General features: G+C 50.3%; 8 protein-coding genes across 9 annotated transcripts; 5 read left to right on the top strand and 3 right to left on the bottom strand.

Moving 5' to 3' along the window:
- Positions 1-150: 150 nt before the first annotated feature.
- TrAtP1_004734 (uncharacterized protein) lies at positions 151-1,403 on the top strand (the record flags this gene model as incomplete). The annotated part of the gene is made up of 2 exons (XM_014084175.2): positions 151-794; positions 850-1,403. Exons 1-2 carry the CDS (start codon positions 206-208, stop codon positions 1,401-1,403), a joined length of 1,143 nt encoding a protein of 380 aa, XP_013939650.2. The 5' UTR covers positions 151-205.
- Positions 1,404-2,307: 904 nt separating this feature from the next.
- TrAtP1_004733 (uncharacterized protein) lies at positions 2,308-3,804 on the top strand (the record flags this gene model as incomplete). Its single annotated transcript, XM_066112427.1, has 1 exon — positions 2,308-3,804. The coding sequence occupies one exon, from the start codon at positions 2,308-2,310 to the stop codon at positions 3,802-3,804; it is 1,497 nt and encodes a 498-aa protein (XP_065968512.1).
- Positions 3,805-4,913: 1,109 nt separating this feature from the next.
- Positions 4,914-7,468, top strand: TrAtP1_004732 (uncharacterized protein). 2 transcript variants are annotated; one of them, XM_014083404.2, is made up of 3 exons: positions 4,914-5,721; positions 5,842-5,984; positions 6,267-7,468. In XM_014083404.2, exons 1-3 carry the CDS (start codon positions 5,263-5,265, stop codon positions 7,324-7,326), a joined length of 1,662 nt encoding a protein of 553 aa, XP_013938879.2. In that variant the 5' UTR covers positions 4,914-5,262; the 3' UTR covers positions 7,327-7,468. The 2 variants fall into 2 exon arrangements, with proteins under 2 accessions (XP_013938879.2, XP_065968511.1); XM_066112426.1 differs by having other exon boundaries at positions 4,914-5,984.
- A 1,061-nt stretch (positions 7,469-8,529) lies between these two features.
- Positions 8,530-8,967, top strand: TrAtP1_004731 (uncharacterized protein; the record flags this gene model as incomplete). The annotated part of the gene is made up of 1 exon (XM_066112425.1): positions 8,530-8,967. The coding sequence occupies one exon, from the start codon at positions 8,530-8,532 to the stop codon at positions 8,965-8,967; it is 438 nt and encodes a 145-aa protein (XP_065968510.1).
- An 855-nt stretch (positions 8,968-9,822) lies between these two features.
- TrAtP1_004730 (uncharacterized protein) lies at positions 9,823-13,470 on the top strand. Its single transcript, XM_014084173.2, has 2 exons — positions 9,823-11,134; positions 11,194-13,470. Exons 1-2 carry the CDS (start codon positions 10,491-10,493, stop codon positions 13,043-13,045), a joined length of 2,496 nt encoding a protein of 831 aa, XP_013939648.2. The 5' UTR covers positions 9,823-10,490; the 3' UTR covers positions 13,046-13,470.
- On the bottom strand, positions 13,471-16,291 carry TrAtP1_004729 (uncharacterized protein). Its single transcript, XM_014084172.2, has 3 exons — positions 15,627-16,291; positions 14,994-15,227; positions 13,471-14,888 (listed from the first exon to the last, which is right to left on the bottom strand). The coding sequence occupies exons 1-3, from the start codon at positions 15,713-15,715 to the stop codon at positions 14,168-14,170; spliced, it is 1,044 nt and encodes a 347-aa protein (XP_013939647.1). The 5' UTR covers positions 15,716-16,291; the 3' UTR covers positions 13,471-14,167.
- TrAtP1_013340 (uncharacterized protein) lies at positions 16,288-17,115 on the bottom strand. The gene has a single exon (XM_066115876.1). It carries the CDS (start codon positions 17,033-17,035, stop codon positions 16,652-16,654), a length of 384 nt encoding a protein of 127 aa, XP_065968509.1. The 5' UTR covers positions 17,036-17,115; the 3' UTR covers positions 16,288-16,651.
- Positions 17,094-19,629, bottom strand: TrAtP1_004728 (uncharacterized protein). The gene is made up of 4 exons (XM_014084171.2): positions 19,200-19,629; positions 19,021-19,117; positions 18,351-18,946; positions 17,094-18,281 (listed from the first exon to the last, which is right to left on the bottom strand). The coding sequence occupies exons 1-4, from the start codon at positions 19,318-19,320 to the stop codon at positions 17,203-17,205; spliced, it is 1,893 nt and encodes a 630-aa protein (XP_013939646.1). The 5' UTR covers positions 19,321-19,629; the 3' UTR covers positions 17,094-17,202.
- Positions 19,630-21,342: the final 1,713 nt, after the last annotated feature.

The raw sequence follows: 21,342 nt of genomic DNA, 5'->3' as shown, positions 1-21,342 counted from the left end.
CGTCATCATTGACATTAAAGAGGCTTTAAATCAGAATCCAGATTGGAAATTGGGATTTGGATTAAGTTATGGAGTTTTAGGGGATGATCCGTGGCTAAATGGAGATGATAAGATGGAAATATGCCATTGGAATAGTGACAAAAGAACGCAGCTTCTAGTTTCCAGACCAGAGAAGATACAGCGATCGGAAGGAGTCGGAGACGCAATGTTCCAAAGGTGGGAGGAAGACACAAATCCAGCAGGGCCTCATGATATCGAGGATGGGAGAGGCAATATAATTAGATCTGCCTCTCTTGTCTTGCCCCATCGTTTCTTCGCCTACGTCCTCCGCGATAGAAGGTTCGCTAGTGTTGATGTCATGACAATGGAGAAGATCCCTCCACAGGAAAGCATCTTTGATGACTTGGAGATTGACCACAAAAACAAACAGATGGTCAAATCCTTGGTGGCGTCTCATTTTGAAAAGAGGGAGCTACAGAAAGCCAGGCCAGGACTTGGCTCTATGAACCAGGACCTAATCCGCGGCAAGGGGCTGGGCCTTTTCATTCTTCTACATGGCGTCCCAGGTGTTGGCAAAACAGCGACAGCCGAGGCGGTAGCGCAAGCCAATGGCAAGCCTTTATTTACCATCACATGCGGTGATCTGGGCTTTACTCCAAAAGAAGTTGAAGAGGAGCTAAACGGCATCTTTCGACTGGCAAATCTCTGGGATTGTGTGTTGCTTCTTGACGAAGCGGACGTATTCTTGGCAAGACGAGACTCTTGGAATTTGAAGAGAAATGCTCTGGTGTCAGGTTCGCCATTACCTTCTCTTTGGGTCTATCTATTCGCACACTAACTGTCTCACAGTATTCCTACGAGTTCTCGAGTATTATAGTGGCATCCTCTTTCTAACAACCAATCGAGTGGGTACCATGGATGAGGCTTTCAAGTCTCGAATCCACGTCAGTCTATATTATGAACCATTGACGCTTGCCCAGACCGAGAAGATTTTCGAGGTCAATATTGAAAAGCTGAAACGAATGGAGCTAGAAAGGGAACAGAAGCTTGCAGGAACTGGTATTAGACATCAGAAGCTCATCATTAACAGAGACAGTATCATGAATTGGGCTCGAAATTACTACAAGCAGGCACAAATCACGAGCGAGTCCGCGCAGTGGAACGGCCGGCAAATCAGGAATGCTTTCCAGATTGCCTCGTCGCTTGCGCGCTATGATACGGCCAAAAGTGCATTGGAGAAAGGGAAAATGCCCGGCCCAGTTCTCAACAGGAAACAATTCGAAATGGTAGCTGATACGATTAACAAATTCGATCAATACATGCAGTTTGCGACTGGAAAGGCAGATTCAGATCACGCCCGTATTGAGGGCACTCGAGCAGACGATGTGAGATTCAGCGAATAATCACCTATCATCGGCGCCTTTACCGTGGGTGGCAGCAAACCAAATGAAACGCACTGATAACACCTGGGAGTCATCAAAGAGAGTAAGCCAAGAGTGGCGTGGTACAAAACCTGATCCTATACAAACACGAATCAATACAAATAATGAAAAAACATCAATGGAAATAATATACATGATCATCTGGTAATAGTGGGTTTGGAGACGAAGATAAGGAGATGGAGAAAGAATGGACCATTACGATGACAATGGCTTTGACTGCAATATGAGGATAGGTGGGGCTATATCAGTTACTACAAACTATAACACATGCTTCCTTTACTCCGCTTTGTTTTAGCTTTTTCCTTGGCATCTCAATAGAACGTATACATGGTGGAAGAAGACAGAAGATAATACTTGTGAGGTGAAATGCTAAAAGGCTAAGTAAGCAGCAGCTGAGATATCAGTGTGGAGGAGGCCGGCGCCGCTTTACGCGCATACAGAAACACACATTTCTCAGCGCGGCCAAAACTGAAACCGCGTCTCATAGGCGCGTCTGCGGGTCGCGTCGTGAAATCTTCCCACCCTGGTAGTACTATGGAGCAGCAATTCCGTTGTCGAGGCAATTCTGCTCGGCTCCTTCCTCTCTTTTTCAGCCTGCAGCTTTTTAGCAATTTGCAGCTTCTCGCGTTTTCAGCATTTTCTTTCTGCAGGCAGTGACGACTTTGTTTTTACATCATCAGGCATCTCTTTCCTACTAGCTATTGTTTTTCCACAGTATCGACCCGCACTTCTAGGCTGCGCGCACAGCTCTTGCCAATTTATTTTTGCTTCGTTTGGAGCTGCAGGTTAGGCGCGCTGTCGGGAAGAGAAGGAGCAGGCGGGAACATCACACCACACATATAAGAACAAGGAAAGAGGACACATCATGGCCCGAACCATAAGAAGGCGCCAGGCCGAGGCTCCCTCAACAACACAGTCCATCAGCAGCTTCACTCGCGTATCCAAGAGCCAGGCTTTCCCTGATGCAGCCACCAAGAAGACCGCTATCTCCAACCCGGAACCGACATCTTCACGGAAGAGGAAGGCCGCAGGCGATGATGCCGACAGCAACCACCACCCTCGAGTCACAAGAAGGACCGTCTCATTCGCCCCCAGCAGCGATGAAGAACCAGTGGCTGCAGCGCCGGCAAAGCGTGCTCGGAGAGGAGAATCCAACGTCGAAGCGGCCACTACGGTAGCAGTAGTGCCCGCTGCGAAGCCTGCACCAAAGACCCCGGCCAAGGGAAAGAAGGTTGCCAAGCCAACGCCTTCACGGGCTGCTTCTGCGCATAAGCCCAGCGAGTCGACCATCGTCGCAAAGTCTAAGCAGGGCGGCAAGACTGTGCAGACAAAGCTTGAGGCGTATCGCGTAACTAGCCAAAAGAAGGCAAAGGAGGCTGAAAGCGAGTTCAGCCCAGAGTTGGTCGATCTGATCCGCCTGCACAAGGCCTTCCTCAAGACCATTACTCTCCAGATTATCCACAACGGAACCATTGTGCCCATTGACATTTCGTCCGTGGCTCCACACATTTCTCGCACATGGGGCAAGCGACAGGTCACGGTCGACGACATCCGAACATGCATTGCCGTCCAGACATCCGCACGAGACCCTGATGTGGTTTCTCCCTTTATTGTATCTGATTATGGCCGCGGAAAGATCTGCATAGAGCTGCACCCTGACCACAACAATGGCGCAGTGTCCATCAACGAAGAGCGACTTTCCAGGCAGTTTGAAGAGAATCTCCGAGCTCTCTGCGCTGGCCGAGCACAGGACGATGTCACCGATGCGGATGTGCCTCTAGCCAGCTTATCCCTGAAAGAACTGCCTCGCGCTGAAATTAGGAACATGGACAGCAGTATCAAAATCAATCCAATCCTGAACAAGGGACACAATGCTTTATCAGCGCTCAAGGAAGGAATAGTTGCGAAGCAGCAGGAAAAGGAGGTCAAGCAGCAGGCTACCATCGCCATGGTAAATTCCGACGGTACAAAGATGAGCCTGTTGGATCGTCTACGACACAAGCAGCTTGCCAAAGCTAATGGACCTCTCCCCCCATCCGGACCGGAGCTTCAGCGCCGAGCTGCCTTGAACCGAGTCGCCGACGTTTGTGCTACTGTTTCCATGCTCAGCTTGTCTAACCCGGCTTCCCTGCCGAGACAAGCTTTTACCATGGTACTCATCTCAGACAAGCTCAAGGACTCTTTACGAGTTCCGCTTTCGAAAGAAGAAGGGATGACTTGTATACGACTTATCGCCAACGAAATCGCCCCCGAGTGGCTCAAGGTGGTCACCATTGGCGGGAGAGAGAATGTTGTGATCCAGAGAGGCCTCCAGCCTGTTGATCGTGTGATTCAGGAGCGAGTACAGAAGCTACTGGCGTGATGGGGAACATTTGTTTTGACGCTGGTTTATCTCAGATTTCAACAACTGCACTGCACGAAATACCGAATGGAATTGTATATCTCATATCAAAAGAGGCACTGGAGGATGTTTTGGTTGTTTTCGACATTGCATTGCGCTGCGTTTTTGTTAGCATCACGTATTCACACCGCGGAGAGAAAAAGTCTACAGGGCGAATGTAGAAGACGATGCATGCATTGGAGTAAGGGTTGGGTTTGTTTTCTTGTATAGCAAATGGATTCAAGTTTCAAGTATCAGTTTGGATAGATAGACGTACGTTAGAAGCTTCACACGAGTCATGAAAACCGAACAGTATCTTTTCTTCCATATACCTTACTGGCCAAAGTGACTTGATGAACTACAAAAGCTTCGACTTTTGTCTGACTATGCATGAAAAAGGGGTTACAGACGGATGTTGGCCGATAATGCTGTTACAATTGCTTACTCTACATCAAAGTAAATCGGCTTCTAAGAGTGACTCTTATCATTACCGGGGGCCGATTTCTCTTCATAGCAATTCGGGTTCGGTGTGCGTCTTTCTTACGATGGAGCACAAGAGTGGTGGCTACGAAATGGCTATCTTGGGGCAATCAATTCCCAAGCCAAAAGTGCCCGAACCACGGCCGGTAATAGCACGGACTTTGCACGAAAAGAACAAAATCTACAGCTTGCCATGCTTTCTATCAGCTAACATGATCCAGAAAAAGCCCACTTCGGAGCAAATACAACGAATGAATCCGGTTCTCGCAACAAATCCTGCCCTAAAAAGCTGCAGGGCGGCCGTTCCTGTGCCGAGGCACGCTCAAATGGTGAGAGGTGTAGGGCATCTTACACCCAACTTGCGTAGAAAACTCGGGAAGAATCGAAGCTTTTCGAGAGCCTAAAGGCGGGCCGATGGCGGATTCGATCTGCTAGGTTTCGTGCCCCCCCCTGGCGAGCATACAACCAAAGAGCCTTGGCTGGCTGGGTAAGCCCGGGAGCGGCTCCGCTTCCCGGGGGGCTGCTCCGATAAGACGACCGGACGGGTTTGTGGAGAAGGCTATATGGCGGCTTCTTGATTCGGTTACATACTCTTTGACGAATTTTGCGGCTGCTGGTGGGCTCGATGCTGTAATAAATTTCTTTCAAGGCCCCTTTTTAATCGGCGTTTCTGCCTCCCTTGTTGTACTTGTTCTTGTATTGTATCAATGTGTTGAACTTTTGCTTTGCTTTGCTTCGAACAAGCACTGGTATCTTCTTTAGCTGCGAAATCAAAACAGTTGAGCTATAACCATTGCGTCTACATGGCAACTCGTGACGTTTTGCATATCGTTTTCTTCTTCATATGCTAAAAGTCTTTCATCTTTGAATGAGTGCTTCTAGTCGGTCGAGTCAAGGTTGACATGCGAGCCTCGTGAATTGGAAAACGACTGTGGATCGAGTATATCGCATCTCGCAATCATGGTTTCCTCCGAAGAGAAATCGTTCTCGAGGGCCCCTGAGACCAATGAGATTTCCAAGCAGCCTCACGGTAAAAGCGATACCGAGGGAATGACCGAACCGACAAAACCAGTGGGATTATTCTATCGACCGACGTCTCATGTGTCTGGGCCAGACGCATTTGAGCCATCATCGCCACAGTCGCCATCACCATCTGATGGTGGCTACCATGAGAGAGGTGATGAAATATATGATCGCGTGTCATTACGGCGCAAACACATTATTGTGACGGTGTTGTCCTTTTGCGCTTTTCTCTCGCCATTATCAAGTACTAGCATCCTGGCTGCTGTTCCCGAGGTAGCACAGACATATAATACGACTGGTTCTATCATCAACGTGAGCAATGCTGCATACATGGCGCTGATGGGCATATCACCTGTTATTTGGGGGCCAATGAGCCAGGTATTCGGCAGACGACCTGTAAGTTGAGCTGTCCCCTGTTCCTCTGAAAGATTCTTGGCCACGCACATCGCTGCACACTACCGGATCCTGAGAGACGAATTTCTTAACTTGCAGCGGCATGCATGCTAAGTTGTATAGATGACGCTATTAACAGCTGTGCTGTTCTTCTTGTTGAGCATGGCTACTGCTCTTGCTCCTAATCTGGCAGCCTTCTTTGTCTTCAGAGCGCTCTCAGCCTTTGAAGGAACAGCCTTTATCCTATTGGGAGCGGCTTGCCTGGGGTAAGTAATCTGGCACGAGTGTATTCTTTTCGCGGAAAGCCCCAGACCGTTGAGTATGCACCCGACAAGCGTCGTATGCAGAAAGTTGGTCTTGCCCGAACCCCCTGACATAGGCCTCTTATGTTGCCTTGTGTAGCCCATAGCTATCTTGGCACCGAGATAATTGAAACAATAATCTTGACGCCGGATAGACTTGTATGTCAAAGGGTCACTTTGGGGACGCACAAGCTTAATGAGCAACATTGTCTGGCGTATAGTTGGCAGTGGCTAACAGAGAAGCAGAGATATATATCGCCCTACGGAGCGAGCGACTGCTCTCGGATGGTTCATGTCTGGAACACTGATTGGGCCCGCACTTGGCCCATTCATTGGTGGCATCTTGGTGACTTATGCAACATGGAGATCTATCTTCTGGCTCCAGACAGCATTGGCTGGCACCGGCGTTTTGAGCGTCTTTTTCCTCGTGCCTGAGACGATCCACCACAAAAAGATCAAAGATTTGGAAGGCCAATCTAGGAACCAAAAGATCATAGCCGTGCTTCGCATGACCAACCCGATTCGAGTAATTCGGCTGTTCCGATATGGGAACCAGGTACTGGTAGCACTCGCCAGTTCAGCACTTGTGTGGAACATGTATAGCTTGCTCACTCCCATTCGGTACGTGCTAAACCCACGATTTCACTTGGAATCACCGATCCTGTCAGGGCTTTTCTACCTTGCACCAGGTAGCGGCTACCTGCTGGGTACATTCATGGGAGGGAGATGGGCAGACAGGACGGTAAAGCAATGGATCAAGAAGCGCAATGGTGTACGCATCCCAGAAGATCGTCTGCGGTCTGCACTCCCCTTCATGGGTATTCTCATGCCAAGCTGTGTACTTGTGTATGGGTGGGCGGTAGACAAAGCGGTGGGCGGCATCCCAGTGCCAGTTATTATGCTCTTCTTGCAGGGCGTTGGGCAGCTCTTTGCCTTTCCCTCTTTGAATACGTACTGCTTGGACGTAATGCCCGGACGCGGTGCAGAGGTAACGGCAGCAAATTACTTTGTCCGTTACCTGGCTGGTTGCGTGGGAACTGCCGTCGTTCTGCCAGCCATCGACGGAATCGGTGTTGGCTGGTTTGAGACTCTTTCAACGGGATTGATGGTCCTCTCAACACTCGGCGTCATGGCTACTATTCGATGGGGTAAAGAGTGGAGGGAAAGTATCGACGCGAAAAAGAAAGACTCGGCCAGCGGCGAGAGCGGCGAGGTGACTGATGTGGAAGACCAGGCAAGCAATCACGACCGGCAAAATGACGAGGCCAAGGCCATGGATGAGGAAAAGCCAAAAGAATCAGTTTGAATGGTCATGCTATTGATGCGTAGATGATTTTGATGCTGGAAACAAAACGCCAAAGGAGGCTGGAATAGCTTTGCATATGCATCGCAGGAAAATTGGGATATAGCAAATAGGTCTAATATCATATTATCTTTCTTCTTTTTGGAATTCTGTGAGCCTTGATGGTGAGATGAACTGTTTTCAGATTTATCAGCACCCCAAAGTGCTATACGCCCTCTCTGATCGATACGGTCTCGATACGGCCTCGCGATGTGGACTTGGTGGTTTGATGCCATCACTAAACTGTTTACTGCTTTTGTCGGTTGGAAGCATATAGCTATCCTAATTTGCACGGCACTGATGCTTTGCATGAATGGCAATTCGTAATTTGTATAGTATAGCAATACCAGACCTGTTTATACTCCGTAAACTCCCCGAGCGTATATCTATTTTTAACCCCTGGCAAGCGCTAGTAATGGCACTGATCGATAATGGCGGTAATCAATTAGGGCTGATTGACCTCCGTCCTCGGTACCTCTGTGAATGTCTCAGTCGTCGGGATGAGATGCAGCGAGTTATTGCTCGGTAGCGGCAGGTTTAAATGCGATACCAGCCATGCCGAACACTGGGTGTATTCGGCATACAGCGTCATGATGAGTGACCGAGAAGCGTATTGGGGAGGGGGATTTGGCGAGACTTGGTTGCCTGGCAAGCGACGCTGAATTGCTAGGCCGGCATCCAGTCCGTTTGCGTAGGCCAAAACCAGCGTAGAAGAGTCTTGGCGGTCGATTCTTGTCACCCTACGCAACCAATGGGCCACTTTTATGACTTACGCCAAGAGAGTCTCCATGGGGGCGAGCGAACGAGATGACAAGAGAAATCCTGCTCCACAAGATGTTGATACGAGCAGGTGGTAGCGGAATGAGAGTTCTGATGCTCCGTAATATTTGATGAGATGGCTTGCCCCCCGGTCTGGAAAAGGAGAATCTCGGCAGAGCACAAGCTCTAGGTTTTGAGCAGCAAGTATCATCGTGAACTGTCTATAAAGAGAACGCGATGCATGATGGCGTGGTTGATTCCCACTGCTATCGCACTTGATAGCCTAACGATGCATCCCGCTATTGTTACGCTGTAAAGAAGCAGCAGCGTCGGATTTCGGGAGGCTCAGAATGTGCACTGCGCTATCCACCCTTGCCGTCGACGCGTGTTTCATGTTGTGCCGGCGGGATGGTTGGACGGCAAGGATACGACGGGTCCACGCCAGCTGTGTCCCGCCTATGGTTTTTTTCCCTTCTCCATCGTCAACGAAATTCCACTCTCAGCAGCAAGGAAGCCCGATCATCCCGGAATAGGGCACACGAGCAATACGGCTTGAGGAGCAGTTTGGTGCCCCTCAACTCCCTTCTCCCAAAGCCCCCCAAGCCCGCAAGCGAGCCTCAAACTTTGGCTGGATCGTTCCCTTTATTACCCTTCACAACTGCGCTCCTGCTCGACTTTGTGTGTAGTGCAACAATGACGCAATGTGTAGCTGGATCGACAGGCCAAAGGCCAAACGCTGGTGGAAAGCTCACAGGGGTACGCTCAGTGGCAGCAGTATCGGGGCAGCCGTATGCGGTCCCGGCTGAGGCTCGTGCTGCGCTGATTGGCCAGGGAGAGACAAACTGAGCTGATAGGACTGGACCGAATTAGGTTGATGGGAGACGGAATGGACTAGCGAAGCCTAGCCGCCCTGGACCTAGTCGTAGTGGCTTCTAAAAGGGCACGATGCGGTTGTAACGGCGGGTGCGATTGACGGAAGTTTAGCCGCAGCGCTATCGCATTTGCGTTTGCAGCATGCTGCAGCATCAAAGCCGCGCGGCCAGCGATATTCAGACTGAGCTTCGCTCGACGGGTTCACCATCATTCTGATTCTTCATAGCTGCCATTTTCCTTGAGCTGAATACCCATGTAGGAATTCGTCTGCGGCGGCAACTACTCTTAGCAGGGAACATGCTTTGTGGCTTGATTAGTCCTAATCGACAAGCATATTTGTTCATGGGGGTTCAGCTCACCCACCGTTCAACAGGGTATGGTTCGGACAATACTAGAGAGATTGAAACGTCCGTAGGCAGGACATGGCCTAGCTTCTATAGCGGTCTAATACTGGGCGTCGTTCAAAGCTGACTGTGTATGCGCTCGTATCATGGCTGCAGTTCGTTCCCCATCGTCTCACAGGCGCCTCGCGCTCCCATTCGATGAGCCCGGCTTGGCGAGAGCGGTTCGGATTGGGATTTGCGCTCTTGGAAATCCAATCCGTTGCCGGATCTAAAATGGAGTCTGCCTTATGAGTTGGAAAACGAAGGATGCAGTAAAAAGGGAGCCCGGCTTGCTTGGATCCGTCAGGCAAAACGCCGCAACCGTTCTTTTGTTAGCGGCCATTAAAAAGAAAAGCCTAGTCTATCTGGCGAAGAAGTTGCCGCCCGGCGCCTTATCTGGGTCTCTGTCTGCACTTCTTTGCTTCGTGCCTTTTTTTTTTTTTTTGAAGCTTCTGTCCCGCACCTGCCTGTCGATCGCTCTTTGCGCGCGCCTGGGCAGTTCAGGCAGTTGGCAGGATCGAACCTTGTGCCCAGCGGCTCCTGCCTGTTCCCACTTTGCCCGCGACCTCTTCTGCAGCCCCTGCAAAGCCTTTCTCGCCTTGCCTCCTATACAAGGTTTATGGTTATTACGACTACGGAGTCCTTGTACCGGCCATTTCGTCGTTGTCGATCTCCCAAAAAAACTTGTACATCCATACCCTTGTCTGTGCTTTTCTTATCTCCCCTCTTATTATCTCGATTCCTTTTGCGGAACCCTCAAGAAGCCTCTCGTAGGCTTTCCATCTCATCCGCAGACCTTTCGTTTCCTTTTCTCATCTTTTTTCTCGTTAATTTTCTCTCCCACCTCATCGTGCCCCTCCGAGACGGCAGCAGTTGCCACTATCTCACCAGTCACGCAATACGCCTTTTGTTTGCTTTCATCTTTGCATCCTTTTGGGTTATATTATATTTTAATTTTCCTTAATCTCCTTCCTCCTCGACCGTTCGTTCCCCTTGGGCCAGCGGAATTTTGAAGTTTAGAGTGAACCACGCCTAAATCTTTGCGATTGCGATTGCGACGCCCAAGACCCTCGGAACCGCGGGTGTTCATCACCTTGCCTCGCTCCATCCGCCATGGAGCGCACGGCCTCACTTCTCAGCTTCAGTAGCCGTTCTAGCTCCTCTGCTTCGACGAATAGAAACAATGAGCCCTTGTTACCATATGCAGAAAGTGCCATGGAAACGAAACCAGTTCGAGGGCTTTCCATCTTCGGCCGAGGCTTTTATCGGAGAATCCTGATATGGACTGTCGCAAGCATGATTCTTGTGTCGCTTGCCCTCTTCAAAGCTGGTGACAGCATGGCTACTGAGACATTCGCTCAGCCTGCCACAGCAACAAAGTATTCGCCCCCACAGCCTACAATAATTGGCAATGAAGATGGAGGCCCTGTTCTAGTGATTGTGGAGGGCAAGAACAAAGACAACCAGGATAAACCGTCAAAGAAGGTAGATGAAGAGAAGAAGGAATCTACCGAGAGTAAGAAACCGGAAGCGACGCCAACAGAAGGCGAAAAGAAAGAGGGAGGCAGTGATCAGGACCAAGAGAAGATCATAAAAGAGGAGCAAGGGAAAACAACAGAGCAAGAGAAAGAGAAAGATGACCAGAAGAGCCAGTCATCTATAGACGACAAAGACGAACTGAGCGCAGAAGAAGACGCAGAGAATCAGAAGATGTGGGACGAAGACATCAAGAAGATGCCATGGCTTCGATTCCCTCAGTAAGTTTCCCAGCCGCTGTACGGAGGCATCAGACTACTAACATTATTCTTACGCTTAGCCTGAACGGCTACTTCCATGGTCTTAAAGCTCTGGTCAAGAAATCTGAGCACATTGCCGAATACCCCAACCCCGCTCAGAAAGCTCCTCTTGGCGAACCCCCGCTCAAACAAGAGATCCCTAAACCTAAGCCCTACAATCCATACAACACGTCCGACTCGAGCATCAAAACTTGCTATCTCGATGACGAAGAGAAAATCCCAGCACCTAGCATATATGCCTATGAAGGCGTTCCGCAATATATGCCCGACCCAACCTTTGGATCTTACTCCATGTTTGGCTTTCGAGACGATGTTTGTTTTGACCGATTTGGTCGTTATGGGCCATATGGCTTTGGCTACGACATTAAAGATGGTGGCGCTGGTGTGGGACTCAACACAGAGTCCTCGGGAAGCGAAGCCGTCTGGAAGGAAACGGGCCAAATTGACTATGGCCGGATTGATTGGGGTGATGTGCAGGAGCGATGTGTTACCGCCAACAAGCACCGGTTCACAGAGCCAGACCCAGAGACCGAAGTGCTCAAACCGGAGGAGGGTAAGAAGAATCGGATCGCTGTAGTGCTCCGCCTATATACCGGCTTTAAGTGGACGCAGTTCTCAGTACTGAACCTCCGGGCCATGATCAACGAGCTAGCTCTCAAATCTGGCGGAGATTATAATGTCCATTTTCTGTTGCACGTCAAGGATAACGACTCGCCAATATGGTCTGATGATTTGACAGTCCAACAGTTGCTCGACGCCCACGTACCACCCGAGTTCCATGGGTTGGTGACGCTATGGAGCGAAGCCCAGATGAAGCTATTCTATCCTGGTAAATTCGAGGAACCAATTGGCAATCCCAGCAAGAAGGAAATACACGATGTATATCGCAGCGCCCATATGCCACTTCAAGTTTTTGCCTTGCAGCACCCGGAATACGAGCATTTCTGGAACTGGGAGATGGATATGCGATATATGGGCAACTGGTATGAACTATTTGACCGCTTGGGCGTCTGGGCAGACCGACAGCCCCGTCCGTTTCTTTGGGAGCGCAATTCGCGCTACTATATTCCCGCCCACCACGGTAGCTGGGAGAATTTCACGACTGCCGTCGAGCAATATACGGCCGACTCTGGCGAGGCGCCCGTCTTTGGCCCCGTTGAGTTCCCTGAAACGAAGCAGCTCCGATTTGAGCAGCACGGAAAGTCCATCATACCAACTTCTTGTGCGAATGATAAAAACAGCCCGCAATGTGGTGTTGGTGAGGCAGCAGACCTCATTACGTTGAATCCCATCTTTGACGTGCATGGCTCAGCCTGGGTTTTCTCTAATGACGCAACCGGCTATGGAAAAACTCCTCCAAGAAGATGTGTCATTATCACGGCATCTCGATTAAGTCGTCGGCTCTTGATGGCGATGCATGAGGAGATATGGCGCCATCACCGCACGATGTGGACTGAAATGTTCCCTTCCAGTGTGGCCTTTCACCATGGATTCAAGGCTGTATACGCACCTCACCCAACATTCCTGGACCGTGCTTGGGACCCTCTTGGCGGTTCGGTTGATAAAATTTTCAACGGCGGACGTGACCACTCGACTTCGGCTGTGGGCAGCCCGTTTGATCTGCGCAACGAACACAACCACAGAGGCACAAGCTGGTATTATAACAGCGAGTTTTCAGGCCTTTTATGGCGGCGATGGCTGGGGTTTTCTCAGCTGGACGGCAGAGGTCGAAACGGCCATCGAAAGGAAGGAGGGGGCAAGCTGCGAGGCGGAAAGGCAGAGGAGGAGGCCGAAGGAAGCAGCGGCCGCATGTGTCTGAGGAGTTTCCTCATGCACCCAATCAAATGGGAAAGCCCCGAGGATAAGCCTTGAAAAAAACAAAGCAAAGCCTTAAAAAAAATTGGTTTCAGCAAACTTGAAGCGTGGCGCAGTTGCTTTTTTAGCTGGACGGTTGCATATGGATATCGGCGTTTATTCCTTCTATACTCGTTTAACTTTTTCTCTCTCATTCTTTTTTTGCTCCTCAACGCCAATATATATCACACAAGTTGAGAATGACGGCTTTGATTCTGTTATTTTGAACGGAACATGTAAGGTCAACACAGTAACTGTTTTTTCTATATCCTGTGGGAACTGGTCAGGCGAGAGAAGATGGATTATTTACGTTCTTTTTGGTATGAGGATAGACATTTGGGATTCAGCCAATACATGGCTTGTGCATATAGATATAGAGGTTTCATGAATAAGCATTCAGGCATGGAGCGCTCTTGGATATAAATATACGTATTTAAAAAAAGAAGCATTTTTCATATAACTCGTGGCCCAATTCTTGTACTGCGTACAAAATACCAAGTTTCCCTGTCCTCCAGCGAAGAATCGCCAATCCCACCCATTTCAAACGCAAATAAAGGATAAATAAGATACACCAAAAAAACCTTGCTCCCCTCTTCCTTAAAAGCCCAGGTAACTGAAAATCATGAACCGTCGCAAACCAAAATGGCAGAAACACCCCTAGCTTCAAAAACGTTGCAAAATAATAATGATGATTTTGGAATGCCTCTTCCACAGCCCAAAGGTGAGTCAGAGCTGCATAGTATCATCCTCGAATAAGATTCAGAAGAATGAAGGCAATAAGATGGGGGAAAAGCAACGATAAAAGAGGTAGCTTCTGGCTTAAATGAGAGAGAGAGAAAAAAAAAGCCAATTTCCTCCCCAAGTAAGTTTACTAGCATTCCAAGCTAGCAAGTTTCCAAAACCGCGCAAAAGAGCATGGTATCGAAGAAAGTCCAGGCAAATCAGAAACAAAAAAAGGATAGCCAAGGCAAGAAAAAAGGCAGCATTAGTTAGAGTTGCGCTTTGACGCCGTCTAACACCTGAAACGCCGCTCTCCCTTCCTTCCTTTGTTACGCCACTATGCCAAATCGCATAGTACCCCGACATTGTTCAGGGCTGTGGAAGTCTCATTCCACAATAGCAAGTTTCTTCTTTGCCCATTTATTTCTTCAGGACCGCATCGTAGATGCTAAGCAATCCGGTAATGGCAGCTCCGGTCAGCATGCCCTTGTAGCCTCCGTACACGGCTCCGTCAAGCCGATCAATAGCTGTCTCAGAGAGGAGACCGCAAAAAGTGACGCCTTGGCCATAGACGACGAATGAGACAAGTGCCTTGACAATGCTGTAGGTCAAGGGATCAACAGCAGTCTCCGGAGTGCTAGCCCGAGAGCGCGTCTTGGGGCCCTGAGAGCCGCTGGCAGAGCTGAGGTTGAAAAAGTAGCCAAGCAGGCTGGGCAAAATAAAGCTGGTAAAGGCCCAAGTGAGAGCGGGTGACCAAAAGCTCGCGGTGAGCAGGAGGAACATGTCGGGCAGGTACACGGGATGGTCAGACGTGCCGAGGAAGCCAATGGCAGGGACGGTGAATGCGTAGCGGTTAGCTAGGATCTCGGGTCGAATATACCAGAGTTCGAACGCGGAGACGCAGAGGAGAATGCTGGTGACGCTGCTGAGAGTCTCTCGAGCAGCGTTGGAAGTCTCGCCAATGCCACTCTCCTGGTAGATGGACGAGACACGGCGGCGCACGGCAATCGTTGAGCGGTCGACAGCGTTGGCTACGTCGGCCGGGGTCGCAGGCAGTGAGATGCGCGAGGCAACTTGCGACAGGCTGCGAGCGGGAGTCTGGATGAGGGCAGTTGAGGCGGCGCGGACGTCTTCAGCATCTCTGGAGAGCAGGTTAGAGAGAGACTGGCGATGATTGCTCGGCCAAGTCCAAGACGGCGGCGGACCTGGGAGCCAGCCAAGCAGAGATTGTATGGGAAGAACTTACGTATTAATCAGATCCTCGGCAGCCTTGGTCGCCCTCCGCTTGATCGTCTTGATGCCCTTCTCCAGCTCTTCCTTGATGGGCTCTTTGGACTCTCGCTTGACGGGAGAGCCCATCGCCTTGGACCGGCTGTTGAAGTAGCCCGACAGATCAGATCGGCTGTTGAAGCGGCTGCTGTTCCCCGCAATGAACTCATCGAGAGCGGTTTCGAGCTCCGACTTTTTGAGACCATCGTAGCTAGTTCGCGGAACGATTCCGTGTTAGCCTGCTTTTTTGTTTACTTTTGTCTGGAGCCAACGGTGGCAATGCGGCGGCGCGCCAATGACGAGGGGTAGCGGGATTGCGCGGTTGAGGAGGAAAGGAAGAAGGAAAAGAGAGAATTCGGGGAACCAGAAGTAGAAGAAGCGAAGATGAATGAAGCTGAGCTTGCTCTTGAAGCTGCAGCTTTTCTATCGCGCCTGTCGCAACAACCGTTACGCGCGCGTAGCTACAAACAGCCGCCATCGCTGCTGAAAAGGCGGCGAGTGCAACAACGGCCAAACAAAACAATGACGCAAGGGATAGAAATGCGCTTCGCAGCCGGGGAGGGAAAAGGGCCATGGCGGGAAATCAAAGGCACAGAATCGCAAAACTCACTTCTGGAGGCCGACACTCTCGGCCAAATCGACGAGGTCGCTCTTGCGCTGAGCGCGCAGCCAGGCGTTGGAGGGCGCGGTGGCGGACATGGCGACGGTTTGCAGAGACGAGATGGCGATGCGGAAGCGATAGATTTGGCGGTGCGCGGCGCTGCGACGTAATGCGATGCGATGCGATGCGATGCGATGACAAGCGGTTGTCTCTTTGTCTTTAGTCGCAGCAAAAAAAGAATAAAAATAAAATAAGAGGTAGGTCGAGTGATTCAAATGCCCAATGATATTGTTGCGGTGTGTGTGTGTTGCGTTCCCCAAAAAGAGATTGTTATGTGATTGGCCAAATTGCAGAGCTCGGTTTGTTTTCTCCGCAGCACTCGCGCTGGATTTCAGAACGGCAGTTGGCACAAGCAACGTGTGTGTCTTCTGTCTTTGTTTTTCCCTTTTCCCTCTTTCTCTCTTGTGATTGTTATAAGTGTGTCTTCACTTGTCCCGCGGTTTGTAACAAGTAATAGCAATATAATTAAAAAAAGGAAAAAATTAAAAGGGCCTGTGGTAAGTTGTGCCAGCGAGGGCTGCGGCTCCAAACAGCTGTCCAAAGTCCAAAAAGTGGGATGTCGAATGTTTTCTTGCTGGTTGCTGGGCGTTGCTGGGCGGGTGCGGGGAGCGGCCGTTGGAATATTGAGAAAAAAACGATAAAAGGCTCGCGCGGGATAAGGCGGGCTATTTGTCTTGTTTATGTTGGCCCCTTTAGGACTAGACCCGACGTTTCCCTCTTCCCACCGTTTTCTGCTTGCGTGTGGCTGAACGCTGCGGCAGCGGCAAGGAGGGGGACAAGTCGCCCGCGTGTTGCTGCGTTTGCGAGTGCCACGCTGGCAGGCGTCCCGGAGCCGGCGCTTGCGAGGTACCCCGCTAACAGGCGGTACCTCGAGAGGACGTTGGGCGTGGCTGGGGGGGATGGAGCTGGATAGATTGATCAACATTGGCCGGGACAGAATGGGGGCAGAGCGCCGCTGATGCGAAGGAGAGCTGTCACCAACGGCAGAAGCTGAGGCTGTTTTTTTCATGAGAGATGGGAATCAATCCAAGTTTGCAGTGGGATATCGGGTGCTTATGGGCTTGATATGAGATACCGATTTGAATCTGCTGCATACATATGGAGCACTCATATTTCATGTTGCCAGAGGACCTGGAACATGGTGATTCGGCAGGTTGTATCGATTGATACTGCCTGATATCACCCCGGCTGATCCAGAGTGCCATCGAGGATGGGGGGCTGGAGATGGCACACTGCAGAAAGCTCCGCATTTGATGCTTGCTATGGCGATGGCGATATGGGGTATCTGCAGCGGCTTCCATTGCTTTCCTACCCAATGCTGCAATCCTTGCGATTAGGCCTTGATGGAAACAGTTCATACATGATTTAATTTGTCAATGTTTATTCCAGGCTACTTATATGTAATACTAGTTTATGCTAATGTTGTGTGCAATAATGGTACAATAATCTCGTAGCCGGCTCGTACAGTAAGTAGTTGAATCAAGACTTACATGAAATATTGGCATCTTTGTACAACCACCACCAATCACTCTTTATCCACCCAGTCCACAAACTTCTCCTCTCCCCTCTTGACAATCCGCACCGGCACGTACTGGCCGTCGTGCAGGTTCAGCGTCAGCCTCGACGTCGCCTGTCCCACCGTCCACCGGCTCTTGTCCTGGGCCTTCTTGTAGATGCGCGCCCTCTCCTCTCGGCTCATCTGGCCGACCTGCTCCTGCGACGCCCACTCGTCCACGGCGAGTTCGACGCTGTAGCTCCGGAAAATGACGGCCAGCGCCGCCATCATTTCCACCACGGCAATGCGCCGCCCGAGGCACGATCGCGCCCCGTCGCTGAAGGGAACGTAGGATCCTCGCTCGGGTCTGAAGAGCTGCGCGTTGATGTCGGAGCCCTGGAAACCGCCAAAATCTTCCGAGTCGGCGCCGGCGACGTCTTCGCTGCCCGCGCTGCTGTCCTTGTCCATGCCCTGGAACCATCGCTCTGGGACGTAGTCGAGGATATTGGACTTGCCGGGCGTCACTTTGCTTGGTCGCGTTGGCCAGTAACGAGGGTTGACGTGGGCGGAAATCGTCACCAGTGAGATGCCCGTATTCTTTGGAATGACATATTTATTGCCGTCCATGACCAAGGGCTGATCACTGTAAGTAGTCTTGGGAATCACTACCACAGGAGACATGAGCCGCATCGTTTCGTGCATGGCAGCACCAATCATGCTGGCAGTCATTGGGTTGACCAAGCTTTCATAGTCCCAGTCTTTCGGGTCCTGGCCCTGGGTGATGTAATCAATATCTTGTTGGATTTTGCGCTGCACGTCGGGGTTCATTGCCAAGAAGATGAGGGTGAAGTGGATGGTGTTGGCTGTTGTTTCATGGCCAGCGACAAACATGATGAAGGCGTTGCTGATAATCTCCTCGCGAGTCAAGGTAGCACCTTTGTTATCGGTTCCAAAACATGATTTCGCAAGCTGGCCCATGAGATCCATGCCTTCTATGTGGTCTCCCTTGCGTGCGTCTTCAATCTTTTCGTCCAGAAGCTCGTTCATATACTTGACATATTCGTCGTAAGCCAACACTGCCTTCTTGATCTTCTCAAAAGGCAGTAATTCTGCAATCCAGAGCATTAGCATCTCGTACGAGGAAAACATTTCAAATAAAAGTATAATAGGATACTCACGCAGAATCCACCGTGGGAAAATCAGTAAAACCAGGAGGCGCTCAAGTAGGAACTCCATGGTATCTGGGAAACTCAACTGGTGACCTACCGAAGGCTCATGAGAGCCGTATTTCAACAGCTTGGGGTCCGTCCCTGCAGCATGTGTTGCGCCCGGCCACAGCAATCGCATCCCGAAACCGACATAACTGATAATGTTGAGAGCTAGTCTCATCGTATCCCTCTGGAGAGTGTTGAGCGGCTCTTTTCTGGTGTTGCCTTCAGGGCCTGTCCACATACGCAGCATGCCTTGAGTCTGAACAATGGCCTCGCGGAAAACCAAGGCAGCGTTTCTCTCATTGAATGAAGGCGAGGTCACCTTCCGGTGCATACGCCAGATGCTGCTTTCGGTAGTCAAAACATTCTCACCAAACTGCCTCAGAATGTTGTACACAGCAGTCCATTTGGGGAATTGCTCTCGCTTTAATGTGATGGTCCGGATTGTTTCGGCATTGTCCGTGAGCAGCATCAATCTGCCGGGAGAAACAAGAAAGAAAGTTTCGCCAATCTTGGCGAACCACTCATGGCGGGTTGTATATACAAAGTTGGGAAGCATGATACTTGAAGACCACAGTTGTTAGCCAGTTGACCAATTTGGGAAAGCAAACAGTCTATAAGAGAGGGCATCCCGTACTCGAGCCATCCATCCCACCATGACTTTGGAAGGAGCTTAATGAGCGGAACCCATAGCTTATGGGTCACTTGCCACCCTATCCAGAACGGCGAGCAAGCTGTGTTTTTTATGGCGTCACGTTAGTATGGCTCAGAGAGGCCCATGAAGGCTCGCGGGAGATTGAATATAAGTGAACGCACGAAGGACAATATAGGGCAATCCGCTTCTCTTGGCCTCATTGATATGAAACCGCAGACGCAAGGCATATGAGATAGTTTGGTAGGCGACCAACGCCGCAATGGCGATGGGGATTAACGCCATGGCTGTACACAGAGGCCTATCGACGACGCCGTCACCGTAAAGAGACCTTTTGGTGTTTGAAGCTGTAACAGCAAAAAAAGGCGGGGAAAAGTGTATTTTGAATCTTCTTTGACCCAACCCGAGTGAGAGTCTCACTACTCGCTCCGACTAAGCCGTTAACAGACAAAGAACCTCCCCTTGGTAAACGGGATATCGACTTATACGCCAGAAGTAGAGCAGGGAAATGGAGCAAAGATGAAGAGAAGCAACAGAGAAACAGCAAAGCTCAATAGTAATATATCCAAGACGCTCCGCAGGGACTGAGCCGATACTACAGAGTGGATATGCCCACCACAGCTCCCTAAAATCGAAGCGCTTCATCTCCCCCGGTCCATATTGGCCACCAGCTGCCTAAGCTTTCTATGTCGTCGTTTTTAGCCCCCCCCGCGGCAGAGACCGATAATTAACCTACTGCCACCTAACAAAGTAAAATGCTGCCAATGGGTTCGTTCTTCCTCGGGACGACCAAGATCCGGCACAGTGGCTTTCGCAAAACTCCACATGCAGGGGACGAGGCAACTGCGGTTGTTTCGTAGGGCTTCGGGATCCGGATTTCGTTTCCGCCCGGGGTTGTAGAAAAGGGCAACATGTCCGCAGACTAACGGCCACCAAGGGGTTGCATTTTGAAAGTGAGATGGAGGGCATGATTCATGGAGATATCTTGTTGGTTTCCCTTTTGTTTGTTGTTTTCGTTTCGGCGGTTGTTCAATTTTGCTTCTACCATTTTAATTCAACTCGCCCAGGTTCGCCTCCTTTACACGCTATTGGGCAGTGCTTAGATCCTTCCATCATATACATGTAGATATATATGTACATAGAAATCCTGCGCACCCCACAAATCAATCTCGCGTCTTGCATTGTGAGATAAGTTGCATGACGTGGACAAGAGTGCTAATTGTGCGTATAGTAGTAGCAGCATTTGTTAGCTCACACCCACCGGATTATCTCGCAGTCGGCAATGGTGCAGTCTACAGTGAGAGTGTGCTCTGGATGCCACCAATATCGAATTGCTCTTTACATGTAGCTACTATCAAGTTTCTATACCTGTAATCCACAAGACACCAATTCAATGCTCTTCTTAGGCCTCCCCACTGCCTTTTATTGACCGTGCTGCATCTATAAAGCGAAAGCAGTGGCACACCGTGGATCTGCGTATCAGAGCTTGTTTACGAGCGCCATGGCTCAAAGAGAGAAAGAAGAGAAAAAACCACAATTTCTTTTTGGGTATTTCGCGATGAATTAGATTTTATACGGTAGAATCCTACTGGGCCACTCCTCGACCGAATACAATAACTCGTCAAGCAGTAGAATCTGCCGCGGCATCAAATATGGCCAGACGGTGCAGACGTAGTGTTCATACTGTAACCAGCGCATGAACAGTCACGTGTACTGACGCTCAATTCACTAACGAGTTCCGGCTGCAGCCAAGTAATTGAAGCTTTGATTGGCTGGCTGAGTCATGTGACAGTGCCAGGAGGTCTCATGTTAAAATGTACGCGCTGCTGCGCCATTTCTTCCAATTCACCAACCTTCCAACCAACCTCCCAGCCATCCAATGCATCTCGCCTAATCGATTCATCGTCTAGAATATCCCCGCAATGAATGACGGCGCCATCTACAACGAGGAAGACAACGACGCGACACAACCTGTTTCCTCGCCTGGATCAGTGAGATGTCCCTATGCGGCTCCAGCAAGCCATAGCGCTGCGTGAATAGCAATTCTGCTCTTCTCGAAGACGTTGCTCGGGACTGTTTCCTGCGGGACAAGGTCGTAAAATTCCGATGCCCACTACGCGCTGGTTGACTCTTTGAGTTGACTCCGCTGTAAGGGTCGGGACCTTGTTAGGTAGCAGCTATTGCTGTCTGCTACCGTTGCCAGTACATTATCCGCAGCTAACGTCTTCCTTGAGGAGCGGAGGACTTTTTAAGCTCCGCATTCATGGCAGGCTATCGCTTCGCGTGGATCGCTGTTCTGCTCCGGTG

This window comes from Trichoderma atroviride, chromosome 2, assembly GCF_020647795.1.
Source record: "Trichoderma atroviride chromosome 2, complete sequence".
NCBI lineage: Eukaryota > Fungi > Ascomycota > Sordariomycetes > Hypocreales > Hypocreaceae > Trichoderma > Trichoderma atroviride.
The sequence above is the reverse complement of the archived record's forward strand: the minus strand, read 5'-3'. Positions and strand labels throughout refer to the sequence as shown.

Excerpts from the sequence above, each read along its gene's own strand:
- TrAtP1_004732 (XM_014083404.2), top strand. The coding sequence starts at position 5,263 with ATGGTTTCCTCCGAAGAGAAATCGTTCTCGAGGGCCCCTGAGACCAAT. Across the intron at positions 5,722-5,841 it reads AGGTATTCGGCAGACGACCT|ATGACGCTATTAACAGCTGT; the intron begins GTAAGTTGAGCT and ends TAAGTTGTATAG. Across the intron at positions 5,985-6,266 it reads TTGGGAGCGGCTTGCCTGGG|AGATATATATCGCCCTACGG; the intron begins GTAAGTAATCTG and ends ACAGAGAAGCAG.
- TrAtP1_004730 (XM_014084173.2), top strand. The coding sequence starts at position 10,491 with ATGGAGCGCACGGCCTCACTTCTCAGCTTCAGTAGCCGTTCTAGCTCC. Across the intron at positions 11,135-11,193 it reads CCATGGCTTCGATTCCCTCA|CCTGAACGGCTACTTCCATG; the intron begins GTAAGTTTCCCA and ends TCTTACGCTTAG.
- TrAtP1_004729 (XM_014084172.2), bottom strand. The coding sequence starts at position 15,715 with ATGTCCGCCACCGCGCCCTCCAACGCCTGGCTGCGCGCTCAGCGCAAG. Across the intron at positions 15,228-15,626 it reads GAGAGTGTCGGCCTCCAGAA|CTACGATGGTCTCAAAAAGT; the intron begins GTGAGTTTTGCG and ends TCCGCGAACTAG. Across the intron at positions 14,889-14,993 it reads GCCGAGGATCTGATTAATAC|AGATGCTGAAGACGTCCGCG; the intron begins GTAAGTTCTTCC and ends CCTGCTCTCCAG.
- TrAtP1_013340 (XM_066115876.1), bottom strand. The coding sequence starts at position 17,035 with ATGAACTGTTTCCATCAAGGCCTAATCGCAAGGATTGCAGCATTGGGT.
- TrAtP1_004728 (XM_014084171.2), bottom strand. The coding sequence starts at position 19,320 with ATGGCGTTAATCCCCATCGCCATTGCGGCGTTGGTCGCCTACCAAACT. Across the intron at positions 19,118-19,199 it reads ATTGCCCTATATTGTCCTTC|CTTGCTCGCCGTTCTGGATA; the intron begins GTGCGTTCACTT and ends TAAAAAACACAG. Across the intron at positions 18,282-18,350 it reads TTTCCCACGGTGGATTCTGC|AATTACTGCCTTTTGAGAAG; the intron begins GTGAGTATCCTA and ends TCTGGATTGCAG.